Here is a 24,921-nt window from a genome sequence, read left to right on the forward strand (position 1 = left end):
AACGTTCCCCCGCAGACATCCTGTGCCCGCGCAGCCACTCACCGATGCTCCGACCCCGCCTCCGGTTCACTTCTGGAATTTCTGACTTTAAAGTCAGAAAACCACTGCGCCTGCGTTGCCGTGTCCTCGATCCCACTGATGTCATCAGGAGCGCACAGCGCAGGCCCAGTATGGTCTGTGCCTGCACAGTACGCTCCTAGTGACATCAGCGGAAGCGAGGACATGGAAACGCAGGCGCAGTGGTTTTCAGACTTTAAAGACTTAAATTCCAGAAGTGAACCGGAGGCGGGGCTGGAGCATTGGGGAGTGGCTGTGCGGGCACAGGATGTCTGTGGGAGACCATTAGAAGCCCCGGGTAACTTCAACTCATCTTCCCCCGACCCCCCTACAGTATCCCTTTAATGTTCAGACTACACAACTGTACGCCCCATACACACACTCAAGTCAACACTCAACAGCGGTCTGTAAAGTCCACCCGGCGGATCGCTCAGAATTTCAGAAAGAGCCTTATCAGTCTGCCGACAGCTTGTAGACATGCCGGACTGTCCGTGAAAAATCCGGCCAGCGGGAGGTGACGACAGACCCGTAGTTGCCTCCTGTGTAGCGTGTGTACGGGCCTTTAGGCTCTCATAAGTTTCATTTCGATTCACTTACCAAAAATCTCCTTATATTGTTCAAGGAGTTGATAAGACTGATGATGATAAGTCAATTGAACATTCAATTGACTTTTCATCAGTCTTATCATATGTTAGTACAATAGCAAGAGATGTATGTATTTTAAAGGTTACTTTTAGCGGATCATTGATTATTTTTTTTTTTCCAGACAATGATACGTGGGGGTTATGATAAGGGGAAGAGGGAGGAAAAGAGGGCTGTGTTGGACCAGCTGAAGCGTGACCTGGAGAGCCGGTACCACCGCACCTGGTCTGTTAAAAAAATCCAGACAATGTGGAGCGACTTCAAGATGAAGACGCCAGGTGCGGTGGAGAAAATCCGAAGACAGCTTCGGAAATGTAAGTAAATAATGCGTTTTTAGTATATGTAGTGGGATGCGTAAGTTTTTTCAACCTTGTTAATCCTCACGATTTTCATGTCTAACAAATTTGTTGTTACGATACAATTGTGAGTTACATACCCAATAGGAGAGACAAACGCCTTGCTAGTGCTACTAATAGGAAAGTGCAATGGAGTTAATTGGATTTGAAGTCATTTTACATCAATTGTTTAGCTTAATGTAGCAGATGCATAATAGTGTATACTGCTACAATGAATAAAATCAATATGTTGTTGTATATCCTCCTTTTGCACAATTTTTAGATAGTAATCTTTACCTGTACTCAATGACTGTATGAAATCTGTCGTAAGGTGTTTTGGACCATTGCTGTTAATACAACGTCTGTAGTTCATTCACGTTTCATGTGCTGTAAGAATTGAGATCTCTCATTAAATCACACCATTGATTTTTGGTCTAAGGACTAAGATGGACGTTCCAGAACATTGTCATTATTCCTCAGCATTAATGTATTATCGGATTTAGAGCAGTGTTTACGGTCGTTGTCTTTCTTAACGATTCAGGCAAGATGCATTTACCTATTTCTTACTTATCCCCGTACATTGGTCTCCTCAATGTGCTGATACTGATTGGAAGCCATGCGACCCTCTACCCTTTGGCTAGATTCCCAGTCCCAATTCCGTGCACTTGCCGTACACCCTCACAGTATTATGAAACTAAATTTTAACTGTAGGTAGCTTTTTTTTTTTTTTTTTAATGCTTTGTTTTGTTTCCTCCATTCATAACGCCCCCTCTTTGCACAGAAAATGTACGTCGATTAACAAGGTTTTAAAAACTTTCAAATTTTACTTAACATTGTAAGATGTTTCCTTTTTTTTTGGTTTTCAATATGACTGTTTAGATGACGTTAAACTATGTTATAGGTTTTGATAATGTGTATCAGTGGTTTAATGCTCTTAGGCAGGGCCGGCCCTAGACTTTTTGGCGCATGAGGCAAAATTAGAAAAAATCGCCCCCCCCCCACCGTCCGTGGGTGTGGGGGGGGGGGCGCCGAGCTGGAGGGGTAGCGGGCAGGAAGGGGGTATTGGGCCTAGCGGTGGGGAGGGTAGTCGGACCCCCCTCCTCCCTCGCCTAGGTCCCCCGATCTGCGCTCCCCTCCAGCTTTAAAAAGTGAAGTACCAGCTCTATGATTAAGAGGCAGCGGGCAGGAATCACTCACCTTTTCCGTGTTCCATCGTGCGCTTCACTGTCGTCACTTCCTGCAACGCCGTCCACTTTCAATACAGTGGGCGGCGTTGCATGAAGTGACGTCAGTGGAGCGCACGATGGAACGCAGAAAAGGTGAGTGATCCCCGCCTGTTGCCTCTTAATCATAGAGCTGGTTCTTCACTTTTTAAAGCTGGAGGGGAGCCAGATCGGGGGACCGAGGCGAGGGAGGCGGGGGTCCGACCCCCCCTCCCCACCGCTAGGCCAAATACCCCCTTTCTGCCCGCTACCCCTCCAGCTCGGGGGGCGGCCCCCCGCACCCATAGACAGGCGGGTGCCGCCCCCCAGAAATGCCGCCTGAGGCAAATGTTTCACCCTGCCTCATGAGCGGGCCGGCCCTGCTCTTAGGCCTCTTTCACAACAAGACGTTGCGCTTTTGGGGACGTTACGGTCGCATAACGTGCCCCTAACGCAACTTCCTGGTGGTGTTGAAGTTGGACGTCACAGTGAGACGTGTTATGATGAGGCTCTTTCCTTGTACACTGGAAGAATTCTGGATGAATCGAATCTGATCTTTCAAAAGATCCGGATCTTTGAACCAAATCTTTGAATCATTTTACTAGGGAAGCAGGGGTGCAGCAGAGTGAGAGGTGCAGGAGAATGAGGGCACATTGAGGGTGCTAATGGGGAAGGGAGAGATGCAGCATGAAGACAGTGCTTGTGATGTGAACAGAAGCTGCAGTTCCTGTTTCTTCCAGACATCCACTGTTAACCAAATCATTCATTGTGATGATCCGGATGATTCGACTCACAAAAAAGGTCTGGATCCAAGAACCGTATCGTTCATGATCCGCACAACACTATCGGCTCCTCCAAGTGCAGTGAATATTAATCAGCCATGTGGCTAGGAACAAAAGGACTCTCCCCTTACTGAGCATGTGCAAGCAGTGCAATGCAGCAAAGTACCAGTATAAGGCATAGCATGCTGCACTTTCCCAGAACGTGCAGCGTTACAATGTAACGCAACGTGGACACTGTGAACAGCACATTGATTTTTCAGTGCTGTGAGTTGTGCTGCGTTACAGGCTGCTGTAATGTGGCACTTTAACGTCCAACTGTGAAACCAGCCTTATTGTTAAGCAATGCACTTTTTAACTTTAGGTATTATTTTCTTCCATCTTTATTTTAAAAACAATCTCACATTCTTTTTTAGTGGATCGGTCTCAGGCACGCAGGCGGTCCCGTTCAGCCTCTGCTCCTCCCTCTTCCCGCAATGTCGTGGACCCCAGTGATGATCCTGCTGCTGCTGCCCCCCCCCCCTGCAGATGATGAGGCTGGACCCAGCCAAAGGCCCCGAAGCCGGCAGCGTGGGCGAAGGCGCTCCCGGAGCCGTTCTGTGGCCTGTAAGTTTTTTTTAACAAAGTTGCAACATTAGTCAGATGAAAGTGGTACGTCTCTAAGGAGATTAGTACATAATGGATTTTTTGCACAGAACATTTTAATTAATGTTTTTTCTGTCCTAAAAAAAAAAAAAGTGGAATGATACCATGTTTTCTTTTTATCTTAGCCTCTAGCTCTGTGCGACTGCGCAGACGCAGGCCAAGGCGAGAATCTCCCGGCAGGCCAGAACCTCGTTCCAGTGGAACTGCTGCTGAGTGTAAGTAAAACATTTTTTGGTAGAAAAAAAAAACATGCAAGACGGAATGTATCCACAGCTATATTACGGTTCTAATTGAACACTTTTTTTTGGGGGGGGGGGAGGAGGTGTAATATAAGTTGTTCCGAGTGCTTCTTCTGGGCAGTGACCAGTTTGTTTTCTTTTCATGGATGTTTGTAAAAATCGATCTTGTTTACAACTGGTGTTATCCAGGGAACTAATGGGATGAAGTAAATGCGATAGTAACTGATGTTGTGGAGGTTCTTTGAGAATGGTTATTTGAGTAATGTGTTATTGCTAATGTTTATTAGGTACATAGCGCCGACATCTTTCTCTGCGCTGCACAGAGTATATTTTGTTTTCACTTAACTGTCACTTTAGGTGCACACACAATGTAATCCATCCAAAAGTCCTATGTCTATATTGCCCTCAATTCCACTACCTTTATCAAACAGTTTACACAGTGTGTCATAAATAATGTAACGCATGGGTATCATCAAATTTAGATTTCGCAAAAGTGTTATCGATTGGATGTATATAAAGTTTCATCTAGAAAACATTCAATAAATATGTAAAAACGTACTTAATGCAAAAGTAGATTTTGCTTGTTCGTTACATTATTACACCCTTTAAAAAGTGTTTGATGCAGCTTATTGATTTGGAGACATTGTGTAGTGTATGTATCGTATCGTACTCTAGGGTCTATTCAGGGTGATTCCAAGCCTAGTATAGTAGTTGTAGATCTTTTGGATGTGGGCGGAAGAATGAGTGCTAGGGGGAAAACAATGCAGACAGAAGGAAAAACTTAAGGGACCACTATCGTGAAAAAAGTAGGCAGTTAAAATGGGACAGCTGACAGGTTTTGGGTCAGTCCATCTTTTTAAGGGGGTTTTTTATGGCTTTCTTTGTTTTCGACAGCATTTCCTGAACAGTTGCGAAATCTAACTGACATAATAGTGTGCAAGTGATTAGGGAGGCCGTCTGGTATCTTGATATTTTGTCAGTTAAACAGCAATTCAGGAAATGCTGTTGAAAACAAAGCCAACCCTTGAAATACCCTATGAGGAGATGGATTGTCCCAAAATCTGTCGGTTATGTCAAATTCTAAATGCCTACTTTTTTTTGTGCGCTAGTGGTCCTTTAAGAACTCCATCCCGATGTTGAAGGGATTGGAATCGTTGCAAAGCAAGAGCACTAACCCACCCACCACACCACTACATCCCCCTGCTTCCAAATTAGAATACTTCTTCCAGTCAGTGATTATGTCCATAGTAAAAATAGTGTATTGTCACGATCGGTGTAGCAGAGAGGGTCTGATTCTCGGTGATCTAGAGTATCACTGGGAATACAGATATATACCCGATTATTGATGATCTGCAGTATCACCGATAATCCGATATAACGCTAACCTCTGAACACCTTAGTAGTGTGAGTGCTTGGTGCAACAGTAATACCCTGAGGACTAAGCCTTAGAAACAAGTGCCGTACAGTATGAAGTACTGCAGCAATATAGATTCCTTCCAAATACCTGGACTCTCCCGGGGGAGGAGTCAGGCGAAGCGTCGGAAGGACAGAACGTGAGTGACACCTAGGAGAGGGTGTCACTAACACATCTGGGAACTGCCTCTAACAGTAAGATCAGTTCTCAAAGTCGGGCAAGCCAGGTCGTAACACACGGACAGATACAGTACATATTCAGAAAGCAGTGGCGGAGTCTAATAAACAAGCAGGGTATGGCAACAGGGTATCAGAAATATCGGGGTACAGAATCAGGAATCAGATGCATGGTCTAAGAGCGAGCCGAGGTTCGGCAACAGGGTATCAGAATGACAAGGTAAAAAATCAGAATACAGAAGAATAGTAACAAGCTTGGGGAACCTGAGGAGCGGGTTCCCAATGAATACAGGATGGGCCCTGAAGCAGCAAATACAGAGCTGGCCCTGTGGAGCAGGTGCCCAGCAAATACAGAGCTGGCCCTGGGGAGCAGGTGCCCAGCACATGCAGAGCTGGCCCTGTGAAGCAGGTGCCCAGCACATACAGAGCATAAACTATCTCCTAGCGATAGAGATAGTTCTCAGGGTCAGGATGGCCAGGTCGGCAACTCACAGACAAACAAAGTACAGGATCAGAAGACAGAGGCAGAGCCAGGGGCTAGCGGAGTTCGGCAAGGGAGTATCAGAAAGGCAAGGTACAGAATCAGATATCTGGAGAGTAGTCAGACAGGCAGAAAGTCATAACAGATAATCACAATCAAAATAGTACTTTAGACTATCAACAGAATCTACCTAAGTGTAGGATTACAGCTCCAGCTGGTCCCGGCACACTTTCGGATCTAACTAAGGTCTGAGTGCCACCACATAGTGATCGCAACGACAGGCAACCAGCAACTGACTAAGCAGCAGAATATATAGTTGCTGGAGTCTGCTGCCCCGGCCGAACCATTCAGCCAATCATGAGTCCTGCAGGAGTCAGCTGACACTTCCCCTGCTGGAATAAAGGTCCTGCATTCAGGCCCGCGCGTGCATAGCTCTCCATCTGTCTAGGTGCACTAACAGACCCAGCCACACCAAGCACACGCCGCCGCATGCAAGCAGCTGCTTTGCTGTCAGGACATGCGGGGGCTTTTCCGCGTTCCACCACACAACCAGATGCGTGCAACCGTCGCAGAAGACGCGGAGTCAGCCGCCTAGCTCTTGGCAAATGCGGTGGCTTTTCCGCGTTTCCTCACATGTATCATCCGTAAATGTAATGTTAGCACAAGCTTTAATTTCACAACTTGAAAGGACGCTTCATTCCAATTAGGCCGTAAATAAATGTACATAATGGGGCAACATATCACTTGAGGAAATGTTGACAAGCTGCAGTACTATCCATGTGTGGAATGGTAGTTTAAAGTTATTTCACATCCATTGTAGCCACAACAATTTCAAATAAATGTTTGTGTTTCTTTTTTGTATTGCAAGACACTACTTTTGGCAGTCATATTTCAGTACTCTTTCTTTAATTTTGGTAAAACAAGGTTTTTTTATTTTAAATCTGGATGATACCAATCATTGGTAAACGTAGACATGAGTAAACAGTCAACTTTTGGCTTATAAACAGCTTTCGTCGGACTGCTTCTTGACCAAAAATGAAAAACACACTTTATGTACACTGACATACAGAGGTGAATAATTTTTCTTCTAAACATAAATGTATTTTTACATGAATTAACTGTTACTCAGAACAATTTTACTTGCCTCTGGGCTAAATTGATAACTACTAGTCACATGCACCATTAATTGTAAGCTAAAAAGAATTCTTGCATCTCAAACCAGCATATGCAAAAAAAAAAAAAAAAAAAGTTAACACCGTCAAACACAGCATATGACACAAAAAATTAATGGAAAAATAAAACAAAAACTTTTTTTTTCAACATGTAAACCCATTGTACAAGCAAGAGAAATTGTAAACAAGAGTCCTGGTTTTAACCATGTTGTACAGATTTGATCCAATGTATAAACTTTTTCTATTTTTTACATCTCATTTATTTCCGTTTTGAAGCCACCCATTAATATAGTCAATGTCTATGTTTGTAAGCCGTGTTTTCACTGTTGGTCAGGGAAAAGTGCAAGGAAAGCTTTATATAATCTGATGAACCAATGATTACTTTTCTCCAATGTAGCCAATAAATGCTATCATCCTGTTTCCAAACTCCTTGTTTTTATGGCTAATACGGCCACACTCTACTGTATTAACTTTTATTATACGTTATTGTCCAATGTCCATGTATAGTGTAATTTTTTAATTTTGTAAATCTTGTTATTTACAGCTTCTCAACTTCTCACTGCCCGGGTTGCTGCACTAGAGCAGCAAGTTACAGTTCTGCAATCTGAAGTACAGCAGCAGCGGGCAGAATATGAAGTGCGCCTCCAGCAGCAACAAGCTGCTTATCAGCAGCAGATACAGCAACTACAAGAACTGCTGGAGGCGCAAATAGAGGACCAGCGGCAGAGGATTCTGGCCTGCAGGGAGGAGGGAGAACGGCTCCATGAATACTTCGCCCAGGTTGCCGGGAAAAGGAGGATGTAACACCTCGATATGTTTTGTTTAAAACCATTCCATTGTTGGCTTGTTGCCCTGGCTTTATGTTTATGGCCGTTTTTCCTGTTGGAAGGTGAACCTCCACCACAGTCTCAAGTTTTTTGCAGTCTCCAAGAGGACTTCTTCCAAGTTTGCCCTGTATTTGGCTCCATCTATCTTCCCATCAACTCTAACCAGCTTTCCTGTCCCTGCTGAAGAGATGCCTCCACCGAGCATGATGCTGCCACCACCATATTTGACAGTGGGGACGGTGTGTTCGGCCTGATGTGCAGCGTTAGTTTTCCACCACACATGGCGTTTTGCATTTTGGCACCTTCTTCCACATGTTTGCTGTGTCCCCCACATGGCTTGTGGGCTGTGGCAAACTGCAAAGGGGACTTCTTATGCTTTTCTGTTAAAGGGGAACTTCAGCCTAAACAAACATACTGTAATTAAGTTACATTAGTTATGTTAATTAGAATAGATGGTTAATATAATTTTTTACCCACCCTGTTTTAAAAGAACAGGCAAATGTTTGTGATTCATGGGGGCTGCCATCTTTTTGGTTGAAAGGAGGTGACAAGAAGCATGAGACACAGTTCCAACTGTCCTGTGTCCTGATAACCTCTCCCAGCTGCACACGCTAGGCTTCAAATGTCAAATTCAAAATGTGAAAAAAAAAAATGTGCACCAAAACAGCAGAACGAGAGCAACAACATCAGAAATCCCATCATGCTTTGCACAGCATCATGGAAAAAAGCCCGGGCAGTTTTCTTCTGTGCAGCTAAAAATGAGGCTTGGATACGAGCAACAAAGTTCTGATGCTGTGAAACGGTTAAAGAAACACCAGGCCTTTTCAGTGCAGCTGAGTCGATTTTTAGTCCGGAGGTTCACTTTAACAATGCCTTTCTTCTTGTCACTTTTCCATAAAGGCCAACTTTGTGCAGCGCATGAAAAATAGTTGTCCTATGGACAGAGTCTCCCACCTGAGTTGTAGATCTCTGCAGCTCGTCAATAGTCTCCATGGCCCTCTTGACTGCATTTCTGATCAGCACTCTCCTTGTTCGGCCTGTGAGTTTAGGTGGATGGCCTTGTCTTGGTAGGTTTAGAGTTGTGCCATACTACTTCCATTTCTGAATGATTCATTGAACAGTGCTCCGTGGGATGTTCAATGCTTTGGAAATCTTTTTGTAGCCTACGCATGCTTTACATTTCTCAACAACTTTATCCCTGACCTGTCTGGTATGTTCTTTGGACTTCACGGTGCAGTTGCTACCGATATGCTCTTAGACAACCTCTGAGGCCATCACAGAGCAGTTGTATTTGTACTGACATAGATTACACACATGTGCACTGTAATCTCTTACCCATCCTGTTTTATAACAGCAGGCAAATGGTTTATTTCATATTGGCAGCCATCCTTTTGGTGAGGTGACAGGGGGCCAGATTTATCAAGAGTGTCTGAGACAAAATATTAGTAGGTTTTTAGAAAACCGTGCTGAACTGTCTCAGACATCCTAAGAAATCGCTATTGCAGATTCCTTCTTAAACTGTAAGAAATAGAAGGAGCTAGGAATGTCAGGGACTGCAGTGTGTGAGGAAAATTGCTGTTGTTGAGGTAACCAACACACCTGCTGTCAGCAAGCTCTGAGTGAGGGGGAGGAGCCCTTCCCAAATCACATCTAGCCTGCACTATCTGTAGAATTGATAATGAGCACCTCTTCGGCCTCTTGCACACTGCAAGTGATTCCGATTCAGATTCCGCTTTTTAATCAGTTTTTACCTCCGATTCAGATTCAGATTTACAGTTTGTTCCCTGCACACTGCAAATCGGAATCTGAATCGGATGCAAAAACTGATTAAAAAGCGGAATATGAATCGGAATCACTTGCAGTGTGCAAGAGGCCCTGCAGCAGTAATTGAATAGATTTGCACTTTTCTAAAAGAGACACTGAAGTGAATAAAAAATAATGATATTGTGATTTGTATGTGTAGTACAGCTAAGAAATAAAACATTAAGATCAGATACATCAGTCTAATTGTTTCCAGTACAGGAAGAGTTAAGAAACTCCATTTGTTATCTCTATGCAAAAAAGCCATTAAGCTCTACGACTTTCAAAATCGTAGTGGAGAGGGCTGTTTTCTGACTTTGATTATGTCAACTGTTATTGAACTATTTACTTTTTCTCGGCCAGAGGAGAGGTCATTAGTTCACAGACTGCTCTGAAACAATAATTTCGAATGATGAGTGTTGTGTAATCTGAACCTATTATAGAATGATGCTATGGTAGAAATAACACTATATTACTTCAAGGGACTCCGAGCAGTGCGGAAACTATGGAAAGATGCATATCATTTTAAAGCTCTCTTTCTCCCCTTTCCAATGATATATAAACCACCACCCTACGCCTTTTAGTTTTCTCTATTTTCGCAATTGAAATCAAGGCCGCGGCAATTTCAATTGCGAAAATCGTGACAACTAAAAGGCGTAGGGCGGTGGTTTATATATCATTGGAAAGAAGAGAAAGAGAGCTTTAAAATGATATGCATCTTTCCATAGTTTCCACACTGCTCGGAGTCCCTTAAAAACAAAAATATGGGAATATTTTCTTTGCTGTTAATCTTCTAGTAATTATTCATAATACACAACCAAATCATTATATCATATATTTTTATTCGCTTCAGTGTCTCTTTCACTGTTGTGTAGCTCTAAAAATCCAACGCTAAACTGCCAATATTACATAGGCTTTGGGAAGTTTATTACTATCATGCAGAACTGTTCCTCTGCTCGAACAGTTGTAGAAGAAAAACCTGTCGGTAATGTTTTGACAAATCTGGCCCAGGGAGTATGACATACAGCGCCAACTGTCCTGTGTCCTGGTCACCCCTCCAAGATGATAGGCAACCTGAACAACAACATAGGAAATCCCATCATGCTTTGTAGGTCTCTCCAAACATAATTATCACAAATTCTTTCTGTTGTAAGAAAGCAAAGTTTTATTTTTGTTGTATGTTTTGTAATTTTTTTTACCTTTTTTAAAAAAAGTTTAACCGACTTATTGCAAATTGCAATAAAAGTTTAAAAAAACCTGGTCCTTGTTGTATTGTATGTATTGAACAATGTATGTCTAACTAGTTGGTGATGATAACCATCATGCTCTTGCCTGCCTGGCATATTTTTATGTCTGTTGTATGCACCACAACGTCCGGCAGTTGACTTGTCACAGCAGCAGAAGTAAGTATCATTAGGTTTGAGAGTCTTGACAGCAGGTAACGACAGCAGAGTAGACAGGCTCTTGCCCCTTACAGACATGGGTTGAAAGATATAACGTCCGGCAGTTGACTTGTGTCACAGCAGCAGAAGTAAGTATCATTAGGTTTGAGAGTCTTGACAGCAGGTAACAGCAGCAGAGTAGACAGGCCCTTGCCCCTTAGGGACCTGGGTTGAAGGATAGAACATCCAGGAAGTACACTTGTCACAGCAGTAGTAAGTATCATTAGGTTTTAGAGTCTTGAGACAGCAGGATAACGGCAGCATAGTAGACAGGCCCTTGCCCCTTAGGGACATGGGTTGAATGATATAACGTCCGGCAGTAGACTTGTCACAGCAGTAGTAAGTATCATTAGGTTTTAGAGTCTTGAGACAGCAGGATAACGGCAGCAGAGTAGACAGGCCCTTGCCCCTTAGAGACATGGGTTGAAGGATATAACGTCCGGCAGTACACTTGTCACAGCAGTAGTAGTAAGTATCATTAGGTTTTAGAGTCTTGAGACAGCAGGTAACGACAGCAGAGTAGACAGGCCCTTGCCCCTTAGGGACCTGGGTTGTAGGATATAACGTCCGGCAGTAGACTTGTCACAGCAGTAGTAAGTATCATTAGGTTTTAGAGTCTTGAGACAGCAGGTAACGGCAGCATAGTAGACAGGCCCTTGCCCCTTAGGGACCTGGGTTGAAGGATATAACGTCCGGCAGTAGACTTGTCACAGCAGTAGTAAGTATCATTAGGTTTTAGAGTCTTGAGACAGCAGGTAACGGCAGCAGAGTAGACAGGCCCTTGCCCCTTAGGGACCTGGGTTGAAGGATAGAACATCCAGGAAGTACACTTGTCACAGCAGTAGTAAGTATCATTAGGTTTTAGAGTCTTGAGACAGCAGGATAACGGCAGCAGAGTAGACAGGCCCTTGCCCCTTAGAGACATGGGTTGAAGGATATAACGTCCGGCAGTACACTTGTCACAGCAGTAGTAGTAAGTATCATTAGGTTTTAGAGTCTTGAGACAGCAGGTAACGGCAGCAGAGTAGACAGGCCCTTGCCCTTTAGAGACATGGTTTGAAGGATATAACGTCCAGGAAATGGACTTGTCACAGCAGTAGTAAGTATCATTAGGTTTTAGAGTCTTGAGACAGCAGGTAACGGCAGCAGAGTAGACAGGCCCTTGCCCTTTAGAGACATGGTTTGAAGGATATAACGTCCAGGAAATGGACTTGTCACAGCAGTAGTAAGTATCATTAGGTTTTAGAGTCTTGAGACAGCAGGTAACGGCAGCAGAGTAGACAGGCCCTTGCCCCTTAGGGACCTGTGTTGAAGGATATAACGTCCAGGAAATGGACTTGTCACAGCAGTAGTAAGTATCATTAGGTCTTAGAGTCTTGAGACAGCAGGTAACGGCAGCAGAGTAGACAGGCCCTTGCCCTTTAGAGACATGGTTTGAAGGATATAACGTCCAGGAAATGGACTTGTCACAGCAGTAGTAAGTATCATTAGGTTTTAGAGTCTTGAGACAGCAGGTAACGGCAGCAGAGTAGACAGGCCCTTGCCCTTTAGAGACATGGTTTGAAGGATATAACGTCCAGGAAATGGACTTGTCACAGCAGTAGTAAGTATCATTAGGTTTTAGAGTCTTGAGACAGCAGGTAACGGCAGCAGAGTAGACAGGCCCTTGCCCCTTAGGGACCTGTGTTGAAGGATATAACGTCCAGGAAATGGACTTGTCACAGCAGTAGTAAGTATCATTAGGTCTTAGAGTCTTGAGACAGCAGGTAACGGCAGCAGAGTAGACAGGCCCTTGCCCCTTAGGGACCTGGGTTGTAGGATATAACGTCCGGCAGTAGACTTGTCACAGCAGTAGTAAGTATCATTAGGTTTTAGAGTCTTGAGACAGCAGGTAACGGCAGCAGAGGAGACAGGCCCTTGCCCCTTAGGGACCTGGGTTGAAGGATATAACGTCCAGGAAATGGACTTGTCACAGCAGTAGTAAGTATCATTAGGTCTTAGAGTCTTGAGACAGCAGGTAACGGCAGCAGAGTAGACAGGCCCTTGCCCTTTAGAGACATGGTTTGAAGGATATAACGTCCAGGAAATGGACTTGTCACAGCAGTAGTAAGTATCATTAGGTTTTAGAGTCTTGAGACAGCAGGTAACGGCAGCAGAGTAGACAGGCCCTTGCCCCTTAGGGACCTGTGTTGAAGGATATAACGTCCAGGAAATGGACTTGTCACAGCAGTAGTAAGTATCATTAGGTTTTAGAGTCTTGAGACAGCAGGTAACGGCAGCAGAGTAGACAGGCCCTTGCCCCTTAGGGACCTGTGTTGAAGGATATAAAGTCCAGGAAATGGACTTGTCACAGCAGTAGTAAGTATCATTATGTCTTAGAGTCTTGAGACAGCAGGTAACGGCAGCAGAGTAGACAGGCCCTTGCCACTTAGAGACATGGGTTGAAGGATATAACGTCCGGCAGTACACTTGTCACAGCAGTAGTAGTAAGTATCATTAGGTTTTAGAGTCTTGAGACAGCAGGTAATGGCAGCAGAGTAGACAGGCCCTTGCCCTTTAGAGACATGGTTTGAAGGATATAACGTCCAGGAAATGGACTTGTCACAGCAGTAGTAAGTATCATTAGGTCTTAGAGTCTTGAGACAGCAGGTAACGGCAGCAGAGTAGACAGGCCCTTGCCCCTTAGGGACCTGTGTTGAAGGATATAACGTCCAGGAAATGGACTTGTCACAGCAGTAGTAAGTATCATTAGGTCTTAGAGTCTTGAGACAGCAGGTAACGGCAGCAGAGTAGACAGGCCCTTGCCCTTTAGAGACATGGTTTGAAGGATATAACGTCCAGGAAATGGACTTGTCACAGCAGTAGTAAGTATCATTAGGTTTTAGAGTCTTGAGACAGCAGGTAAAGGCAGCAGAGTAGACAGGCCCTTGCCCTTTAGAGACATGGTTTGAAGGATATAACGTCCAGGAAATGGACTTGTCACAGCAGTAGTAAGTATCATTAGGTTTTAGAGTCTTGAGACAGCAGGTAACGGCAGCAGAGTAGACAGGCCCTTGCCCCTTAGGGACCTGTGTTGAAGGATATAACGTCCAGGAAATGGACTTGTCACAGCAGTAGTAAGTATCATTAGGTCTTAGAGTCTTGAGACAGCAGGTAACGGCAGCAGAGTAGACAGGCCCTTGCCCCTTAGGGACCTGTGTTGAAGGATATAACGTCCAGGAAATGGACTTGTCACAGCAGTAGTAAGTATCATTAGGTCTTAGAGTCTTGAGACAGCAGGTAACGGCAGCAGAGTAGACAGGCCCTTGCCCTTTAGAGACATGGTTTGAAGGATATAACGTCCAGGAAATGGACTTGTCACAGCAGTAGTAAGTATCATTAGGTCTTAGAGTCTTGAGACAGCAGGTAACGGCAGCAGAGTAGACAGGCCCTTGCCCTTTAGAGACATGGTTTGAAGGATATAACGTCCAGGAAATGGACTTGTCACAGCAGTAGTAAGTATCATTAGGTTTTAGAGTCTTGAGACAGCAGGTAACGGCAGCAGAGTAGACAGGCCCTTGCCCCTTAGGGACCTGTGTTGAAGGATATAACGTCCAGGAAATGGACTTGTCACAGCAGTAGTAAGTATCATTAGGTTTTAGAGTCTTGAGACAGCAGGTAACGGCAGCAGAGTAGACAGGCCCTTGCCCCTTAGGGACCTGTGTTGAAGGATATAAAGTCCAGGAAATGGACTTGTCACAGCAGTAGTAAGTATCATTATGTCTTAGAGTCTTGAGACAGCAGGTAACGGCAGCAGAGTAGACAGGCCCTTGCCCTTTAGAGACATGGTTTGAAGGATATAACGTCCAGGAAATGGACTTGTCACAGCAGTAGTAAGTATCATTAGGTTTTAGAGTCTTGAGACAGCAGGTAACGGCAGCAGAGTACACAGGCCCTTGCCCCTTAGGGACCTGTGTTGAAGGATATAACGTCCGGCAGTAGACTTGTCACAGCAGTAGTAGTAAGTATCATATTAGGTTTGAGACTGCAGGTTTTTGATGTAAAATTCACGGGGGAAAAAATCAGATACAATATTCGCCAAGTTTGTAAGGGATAATTTTCATCTTCTTCAACAATTTTATTTTATTTGGTCTCCTTAAGGATCAATAAGAGGGGCATTAAAATCATCATTAATCCAGGATTCGTTCATTTTGATGAATGTGAGTCTGTCCACATTTTCTGCAGACAGACGTGTCCGGTAGTCAGTGACCACGCCACCTGCCGCACTAAACACTCTCTCAGATAGAACACTTGAGGCGGGGCATGCAAGTACCTCCAGCGCATACTGAGCAAGTTCTGGCCAGGTGTCAATTTTTTTGGTCCAGTACTCCATGGGGTCATTACTCTCTATGTTATCAGGAGCACTAGCCGACCCTAAATAGTCACTCACCATACGGTCCAGCCGCTGGCGGTGACTACTATTGCTGCTGGTGCTGCTGCATGGAGCATTGGAAGACTCTGGCTGATAAAAATCATAAAACATACTCAGCAAATTTTGTGGTTTTTTGGTACTGCTGGGACCACCACAACTTTGCTGAGTACTTTGCAGAGGAGTGAAAACTGTGGCCCGGGGTGAAGGTGCGGGAAAAGCATCTTCAACCCAGCGAGCAAGGGCTTCATGGATCTTTCGCATCATGTTGTCTGCCTGGGATGGGGGTAGGAACTGCCTTAATTTCCCTTTACAGCGGGGATCTAAAATGGTGGCCACCCACATGTCCAGCCTCACTTTCAATTTCTTTATCCGGGGGTCACTCTTGAAGCACTGGATCATGTGAGCAGCCATAGGAAAGAGGTGCCTGCCAGAAATCTCCTCTTCCGGCCTGTTATCACAGCTGTCACCATCCTGCTCCAGCAGCTCATCAATCTCTTCCCACCCCCGTACAATTGCCTCTTCCTCCTCCTCCTCCTCAACCTCTGCCTCTCCTACGTCCTCTTCCTGGGCATCAGCATGATCAGACACTCCCGAATTTGCCTGTGCACTCTGATCTCCACGTCCAAGCAAGTTAAACAACATTTTGTCAAGCATGAAGATAAGGGGGAGTACTTGTGAGATGCTACAGTTCTCCATGCTGACCAACTTTGTGGCTTGCTCGAAAGGCTGCAAAACTTGGCAAACCTGACCAATTTGCTCCCACTGGTCCCCAGTAATGTAGTCCAGTGACAAATTTGAGGAAGCTGTCTCAGAAAGATAGATTCTGACTGCCATTCGCTGCTCCCACAACCTCTGCAACATGTAGAGGGTGGAGTTCCACCGCGTTGGGCAATCACTTATGAGTCTGTGCTGCGGAAGATTATGACGGCGCTGCAACAACTTCAAAGAAGCGGAGGCGGTTGCTGAGCGCCGGATGTGAGCTGACACCTTTCGTGCTGTTGAAACAGCGTCCTTTAACCCTTCATATGTTCCTAAGAACTTACTAACTATAAGATTGAAGACGTGGGCCAAACAGGGAAGATGGGTGTAGCCACCTAGACGCATAGCAGACAGCATATTAGACCCATTGTCAGAGACGACAATTCCTGTAAGAAGTTTCCGTGGGGCCAACCACTGGCGGATCTGATCTTCAAAGGCACTAAGGATTTCAGATCCTGTTTGCCTCTTCTCTTCCATCGATACCAGCTTCAGCATTGCTTGGCATCGATGGTGCTGCATGCCAGTATACGAGCGAAACTGCTTGATGGGAGGCTCATCAACTACCTGGCCTGCCACAGAACAGGTGGCAGAGGGGAGTGGAGCGGGCCTCCCCTTGACCCCACGAGGTGGCACCACAAGCTGTTGAGATACTGGACAAGATCTTCCACCATCCCCAGCACGATGTAGAATGACCCAATGGGCTGTATAAGTTATATACTTCCCCTGCCCATGCCTGCTGCTCCAGGCATCTGTAGTAAAATGGACCTTTCCACCCACCGCATGGTCCATTGACCGGGCTACACACGCCACCATTTGCTGGTGTAGGGCAGGTATCGCTTTCCTGGCAAAATAATGTCGGCTGGGGATCCTCCATTGTGGCGCCACACTGCTCATAAGTTTGCGGAAGGGGGCACTGTCCACAAAATTGTAGGGTAGCAGCTGTTGGGCCAACATTTTTGCCAGGAGCCCATTATTTTTTACAACAAATTTGTCATTTGCAGGGAGCATACGCTTCCTCTGCAACATTTCAGGAACCGAAGGCTGGCGCTGAAAACCTAATGAGGTGGATTGGTGCACTATTCCAGCCTGGCATGCAGAGAGAATCGGACAGGATTGGGAAGGTGCAGGCTGAATAGGGACAGGCCGAAGGCTGGAAGGAGGAAGGGGTGGGCCTGCTGTTGCTGCTGTTCCAGCCACACTCTTCCCAGAATTCTGTACCCACTGAAATGCACTGTGGTGATGGACGCGCAGATGGCTTCTCATGCCAGAAGTGACAAAGCCGCTGCCCTTTTGGCCTCTGCTTACCGCTTTGCGGCATATGGTACAGACCACCTTGCAAACGTCCTCTGCATGGTCTGTAAAGAAATGCCATGCCGGGGATGACCTTTCTGCACTCCTACTGGTTTTTTTGGTTGTTTTTTTTACCAGCATTGGACTTGGCTGCAACAGGAATTACAGCTGGAAGTTGCTGGCCAACTGGATGATCACTTTGACCATGGTGATTGTGCCTACTGCTGCTGACACCTAGGCCACGAGATGCCGTCCATGTAGGAACATTAGCCTCACAATCATCTACTTCAACCACAGAATTATCATCTTGTCCCTCCACCTGCACACTGTGCAAATCAGTGGTTGTATTAAGAAGTTGAGTAGTACCACTGGTGTCACAAGCTTGTGGAGCTTTTCTGCATGACAAAAAAATGGGGGCCATTTCTGTCAAAACATCACCCACTATTTCTTGAGAGCTTGGACCAAAAGTCTCTGCCAATGCCTCATCCAAATCTTTTTGCAAATCCCTCTCCTCATCCTGAAATGTTAAATTTAGCTCTGGAGAAGAGCACTGGGAGGAGGCAACCACATCACAATCAGCAACTGCCGCCAGGGTTTTCGCAGCCTCACGAGGAACATGAGAACTGGTGCTGCTGTGACTGTCAAGACTACCTAACAATTCCTCAGACTGGGTACAGGGCTCCTTTTCAAAATAGTTCAGGACAGTATTGGCTCGTTCCTCATTAATAGTTATCCTGCGACCAAACACAGGGAACAAATTGCGTACCAAAGGGGATCTATTCCTGCTGCCACCTTCTGCCTGATCACGTGCTTTGCGTGATCCACCATCGCTCCACTGTCTTTTTGGAGTGAAAGGTGCATCCTGCTGCTTTCGATCCATTGCCTTTGGACTCAGTAGATAAAATAAAAATTTTATATATATATATATATATATATAAAATTATAAATATATGTATATATATATATATATACACACACACACACACACACACACTCACTCTGTCACACCACAGTAAGCTAACTATCCCTGACCCTCTCTCACACTACAGCAAGTACACTCTCTAAGTCTCTATCACACTACACTACACCTGACTCTCTCTCTCTATATATATATATATATCACTCTAAGCTAAACCTGACTCTCTCTCTCTCTATATATCACACTAACCTAAGCCTGAATCTCTATCACACTAAACTAAGCCTAACTCTCTCTGATTCTCCTCACAGCAAATATTACACACTACACTACAATCTAGCTCTCACACTCAATCTACAATCTGTCACAAATACCCAGCTAACTCACTAATCCTCACTCTAGTCTAAGCTCACTCACACACAGTCTTTAAAAAGACTATTGGTTTATTATTTATACAGTAAAGTATATATCTCAAACTCAGTCAGTAACAAAATATGGGTCTGTCTCTCTCCTCTGCTCCACAAGACTGAAACCCACAAAATGGAGGACAGCCTCTCCTCTATTTTATACAAGATGGGTGGGATAAGTTGTGATAGGTCGCTAGGAAATGGTTGCTAACGTATGATTGGTCTATCTTTTTAAAGCAGCCCTATTTGTTCAGCAATTTCGCGGATTTCCGCGGAATTCCGAATTCCGGCAGTTGCCTGATTGGTTCATTCATTCCGAATGCAATGATTGGCTTAAAAATACCGTTCTGCCGGAATCGCGGAAATTCCGCGGAATTCCGTTTCTGTTAACGTAAAATTCCGCGTTCCGCGTTCCGATGCGGAAACGTAATTTCCGGCCGGAATTGCGGAAATTACAATTCCGCGATATCCGAGCGAGCAACCCTAATGAAATGTAGCTCTCAAATAACTCACTAGCTAAAACACAAGTAATGATAATTAACAAGACAGACAACAGACAGACAGACGGAATGCTCAGCCAATCTAGTCGCTGTTTCAGCTACGGCAACATTCACACTGAGATAGACAAGACTAACAGGTAGGAGCTTAACTAATGGCAACCGCTGCTATAATTCATCCTCAAGAACAAGGCTAGAAGGAATACTACCAGTCGCCAACGTGGTGCTGGCAGAATCTAACTATCAGGATCAGAAGGACTTCACTGACCCCCGCAGGTCAGCAAACGTCCAGCAGACATGACAATACAGAGCAAGGCATTACACATTTACAATAACAACTTTCACAGCATAGACTCAATGACAACTCAGAGAGCTGAACGCTATGACGGGCGGGGTAGGAAGTGGGAGGCAGACTTTTATGCTGGCATCAGCCAGTGGATGCAGGTATGCAAATTCCCACACAGCTGAATGGTAATGATTCAATCCTCAGCTGGCTTGATTACCATTTGCTAGCTGGCTGTGAATGCAAAGGACTCCCATAAGAAATACATGCAGTATTATGTAACAACATGCATGCAGGAAATCCAGGGCTATCTGGCCACAGTTCAGCTTCAACAAGTAATCGGTGGAATGATGACAGCATTCTGAGCTGCCCAGAACTGCAGAGCGATTGCAAATGACAATGAGACTTATTGCGAATGCACAACCGAATGCAAGCAGATAAGCCAGAACTGTCCGTTTGCAGCTCCACTGCAACAGACAGAACACGCTACAGGAGGGATCCTTACAGTGTCATTTTTAGATTTTAATAAGGACTAAAGTATCCTTTAATCTCTAATGACTAGTCGAGGCTACAAACCTAGTTAGGGTCTAGAAAATGTACATTTTTAGATTCCCTTAATTGGGAAGTTGAAGCAGGAGCAGAAGAAGACGGTCAGTGAAAATTTCCCCCTTTAATGAATCAGAATAGTACCAGTTAATATCGGGACTCTCTTTCAATCTTGCTTTGGGCTGACTTTTGACCTCATTTGGAAAACGTCCTTTCTGATCATTACGCTTGCATTATAGCTATTGAGAGTTCTTGAAAACAATGAACTGACTGTCTGGAGTAAACACAAATTGACAAATTGAAATACTGAACCTTATTAGGTCCTCTCTGCAGCGGGAGAAAGGAGTGATTATTACGCCTGGCGTTCTTCTGATTGGATTCATTTGGAGCTATCTAGGAATCTGTCATGGTTACGATAATATTTTCAGTAATCAAAGTCGGCTTTCATTAGCTGGAGCTCTATGGCAGAGCACAGCGTGTCTTCATCATATTTTATTGTGTTTCAAATCACCAGAAATTGGAGAATGATGATAAGAGAGAACCGTTTATTTATCGGGTTGTTATGACAATCAGGACCGGTCTAATGTGATGACCAAGTTCATTATCATGTTAAAGAGAATTGTTGATCTTCTTAAGAGCTGTTATGATAAACTTGAGAATTTTAATTGTAAATAAAACAAGGAAATTCTGGAATGAAAGGAGTGTGGAGCCTATGCAATTCCAGGAGACATCTTGCTGCATGCCAGCTTTTTCTCTCCCTGATATCGCTCACAAGATAACGATACATTCAACTGCCACGTTCTTGCTCCCGATGTCTGTTAGGTTAGGTGAGGTTAGCCTCACACGGACATTGCCTTGAAAGATGCAGATGAGATGCTGGGTGATTGCTAACCGAGGTGCTGTGCATGGAGCTGTCTTCAGCACTATGCACTGGTTCTCTTTGAAGTGTATTTTTTTAAATCTTAAAGAGTAACTGTCAGGCTGTAAAAGCTAATTTAAACCTCTATTCTCCTGTGTTAAACAGTTTAGAAGGAAGCCAAAAAGGCAATATTGAAGTTAAAAATCTCTCTTACTTTTGATGTGTGCTGAACAGCAAGGCTGTTATTCCCAAGCTCTTAAAAGTACGAGAGGCCGCAAAACATACTGCAAAGCATTCTGGGGCTGCTTCTTCCCACCTTGGGTCCTCCCCTCGGCTGCTAGTGAGAAGTTACAGGCTCAAGTTACAGCAGCTTGTAACTCAGCCCAGCTCACAGCACTGAAAAATCACGGCATATGTTCCGTTACAGTATACTGCATGAGTCCGCTATTGTTCCTAGCCACATGGCTAATTAATATTCACTGCACAGTAGTGTTGTCCGGTTTATGAACCATTAGGATCTTTTTTGTGAGTCGAATCATCAGGAAGCAGGGAGGACATGACGACACGTTTGGCTTCATAGGAGACAGACAAACATGGAACCTGCCATGAGCTGTCAGGAGCATCATTCTCTGCAAATACTATATAAAAATTATGCGAAGTACAAACGTGGACAGTGAAATGCATATGTAATGTAAGTACAGCCAATATTTAGCTACTGATATATGTAGTTTTTTTCTCTGAGACCCTATACCTAACAGCTCCTCTTTAAATATGCCAACTGGTATGACCAGAATGGATCCCCTGATGAAGGCAACAGCCGAAATCCAGATTGGGAATTGTATTAACCTTGATGTGCTATTAAACAGGAAGCTTTCCAGTAAGTGTATATGTATATTGCGCAGTCTTTCAACTGTGGGCGCAATCTGCACTACTGTTTTTTTTATTCTCTCGCCCTCGCATCCAGGAAGCTCTAGCCGACGGCCCTTGGAACACAGCGTGGAGCGCAGAGGGACTGACGTCATATCTGGTTGCTGTGTTTGGAACAGGCAGCGGCAAACTTTCCTCACAGGCGTGGTCTTTTTCGCGCTGATCCAGACTTATCCAGGCTCCTCACTGAATATTCCTGCTGGCCGTGAGTTAACTGTTCACATTACTCACCATATGGATATCACGGCAGCAGGTAATGTGACTATTGTTCAGTTGTGAGCATGCAGGATCTTTAGCTTCATTTAGCACTGGGCTTTTCCATCACTATTGGTATGACCAGAGTGGCTGAGTTGGATAGTGTGGGGCTTCACCATACTGAACCATACAAGCTGGTGTGACCAGAATGGCTGAGTTGGATAGTGTGGGGCTTCACCATACAGAACCATACAAGCTAGTGTGACCAGAATGGCTGAGTTAAACTTCACGGGTAGAGATGGCTCGAACCTCCGATTTTAGGTTCGCGAACCTCGAACACGAACCTCCACAAAAAGTTCGGTTCGCGCAAACTTTTCGAACCGCAATAGACTTCAATGGGGAGACGAACTTTGAACACTAGAAACACTTATGCTGGCCACAAAAGTGATGGAAAAGATGTTTCAAGGGGTCTAACAGCTGAGTTTTTGCATGGCGGAGTGGAATTCACGCCAAAAGTCCCTGGGAAAAATCAGCGTTTTAAGGGGAGAAATCACATTGCATGCTAAATTGGAGGCCTAAAGTGTTTTAACCACTTTACCCCCAGCGGTACGGATTTCTCCGTCTCTTTTTCCACCCTGTTAACCCTCCTGGCGGTAAGCCCGAGCTGAGCTCGGGGTAAGCCGCCGGAAGGCACCGCTCAGGCCCCGCTGGGCCGATTTGCATAATTTTTTTTTGCTGCACGCAGCTAGCACTTTGCTAGCTGCGTGCAGTGCCCGATCGCCGCCGCTACCCGCCGATCCGCCGCTATCCGTCGCGCCGCAGCCGCCCCCCCCCCAGACCCCGTGCGCTGCCTGGCCAATCAGTGCCAGGCAGCTCTATGGGGTGGATCGGAATCCCCTTTGACGTCACGACGTTGATGACGTCGGTGACGTCATCCCGCCCCGTCGCCATGGCGACGGGGGAAGCCCTCCGGGAGATCCCGTTCTTTGAACGGGATCTCCGGATCTCCGATCGCCGCCGGCGATCGGAGGGGCTGGGGGGATGCCGCTGAGCAGCGGCTATCATGTAGCGAGACTTTGTCTCGCTACATGAAAAAAAAAAAAAAATTAAAAAAAAAGATTTGCTGCCCCCTGGCGATTTTTTAGCAAACCGCCAGGAGGGTTAACACCAAGGGACGGAGAAATCCGTACCTGACGCCGCTCCCACCACTGTCCGTGCTCCCGCTCGCTCGTCCACGCGCCCCCGCGCTCGTGCATGCTGCCGCCCGCTCGCCCGGAGATCAGTGGACGGAAAAAACTTTCCCGTTCGTTGATCTCTGCCCCCCGCAATGATCAGCTGCTTCTACGAGAAGCAGCGATCATTGTGAGAAAAAAATCAGTTTCCCAGCCTCCTAACCACTTCCTGTACGCTTGCAGGTCGCATAAACAAAAAGTTACTGTGGCCATCTTGTGGCCAAATCGTAAAACTACACCCTAAAGCATTTTTCATATACAAATACATTACTTTTACACTAAATATGAACTCATTACCTCCTACACTCCCCCAATTTTTTTTTTTTTAATTAAAAAAAAAATGACAATTGAAAAAAATATATAGATAGTTACCTTAGGGACTGAACTTTTTAAATACTTATGTCGAGAGGGTATAACACTGTTACTTTATAAACTATGGGCTTGTAATTAGGGATGGACGCAAAACTGAAAAAAATGCACCTTTATTTCCAAATAAAATATTGGCGCCAAACATTGTGATAGGCACATAATTTAAATGGTTTTATAACTGGGACAAAAGGGCAAATAAATTTCATGAGTTTAAATTACAGTAGCATGCATTATTTAAAAACTATAAAGGCCGAAATCTGAAAAATAATACATTTTCCCCATATTTTTTCCTATTTTCCCATTAAAACATATTTAGAATAAAATAATTCTTGGCATAATGTCCCACCTAAAGAAAGCCTAATTGGAGGAGAAAAGAACAAGATATAGTTCATTTCATTGTGATAAGTAATTATAAAGTTATAGACGAATGAATGGAAGGTGCGCTGAAAGGTGAAAATTGCTCTGGTGCTCAAGGGATAAAACCCCTCAGTTGTGAAGTGGTTAAAACATCTTGCATGTGTCTACATCACTCAGGGAGTGTAATTAGAGTACTGCTTCACACTGACACACCAAACTCACTGTGTAACGCACCGCAAACAGCTGTTTGTGTAGTGACGGCCGTGCTGGACTAATGCGCACCATGGGCAGAGTGCAGGCTATAGCGGTTTTCAAGCCCATATGGCCGCTGGGCTGAGGTAGCTCAATGACAGAACAACAGTGACTGTCCAGCTGATCGAATTTGGTCTGTCCACAATGAAACATTGACCTTACTATCTTGGGTGTGCCCCCCCCACCCCCCGAGACACTCATATAGCCGGTGGCAGAGAGTACAGATGGCATTGCTCTCATCTGAGGCAGACACACAAAAAAAATTCCACATCGCTGAGCCCTGGGGTGATGGCACTTTGGTGGTGGCAGCCGACTGAGTGTTAAGTGGGGTGCCAGAATCAGAGCAAGAGGAGGAAGATATGTCACGCTTCCGTGTGGAAGCTGAGGAAGATGAGGTGTTCTGTGTTAAA

The 24,921-nt window shown here is 44.9% G+C and overlaps 1 protein-coding gene across 1 annotated transcript; it reads right to left on the reverse strand.

The window, feature by feature from the left end:
• Positions 1-15,346: 15,346 nt before the first annotated feature.
• On the reverse strand, positions 15,347-17,335 carry LOC137519452 (zinc finger BED domain-containing protein 6-like). Its single transcript, XM_068238406.1, has one exon. The coding sequence runs from the start codon at positions 17,333-17,335 to the stop codon at positions 15,347-15,349; it is 1,989 nt and encodes a 662-aa protein (XP_068094507.1).
• Positions 17,336-24,921: the final 7,586 nt, after the last annotated feature.

This window comes from Hyperolius riggenbachi, chromosome 5 (genome assembly GCF_040937935.1).
Source record: "Hyperolius riggenbachi isolate aHypRig1 chromosome 5, aHypRig1.pri, whole genome shotgun sequence".
Taxonomy (NCBI): Eukaryota; Metazoa; Chordata; class Amphibia; order Anura; family Hyperoliidae; genus Hyperolius; species Hyperolius riggenbachi.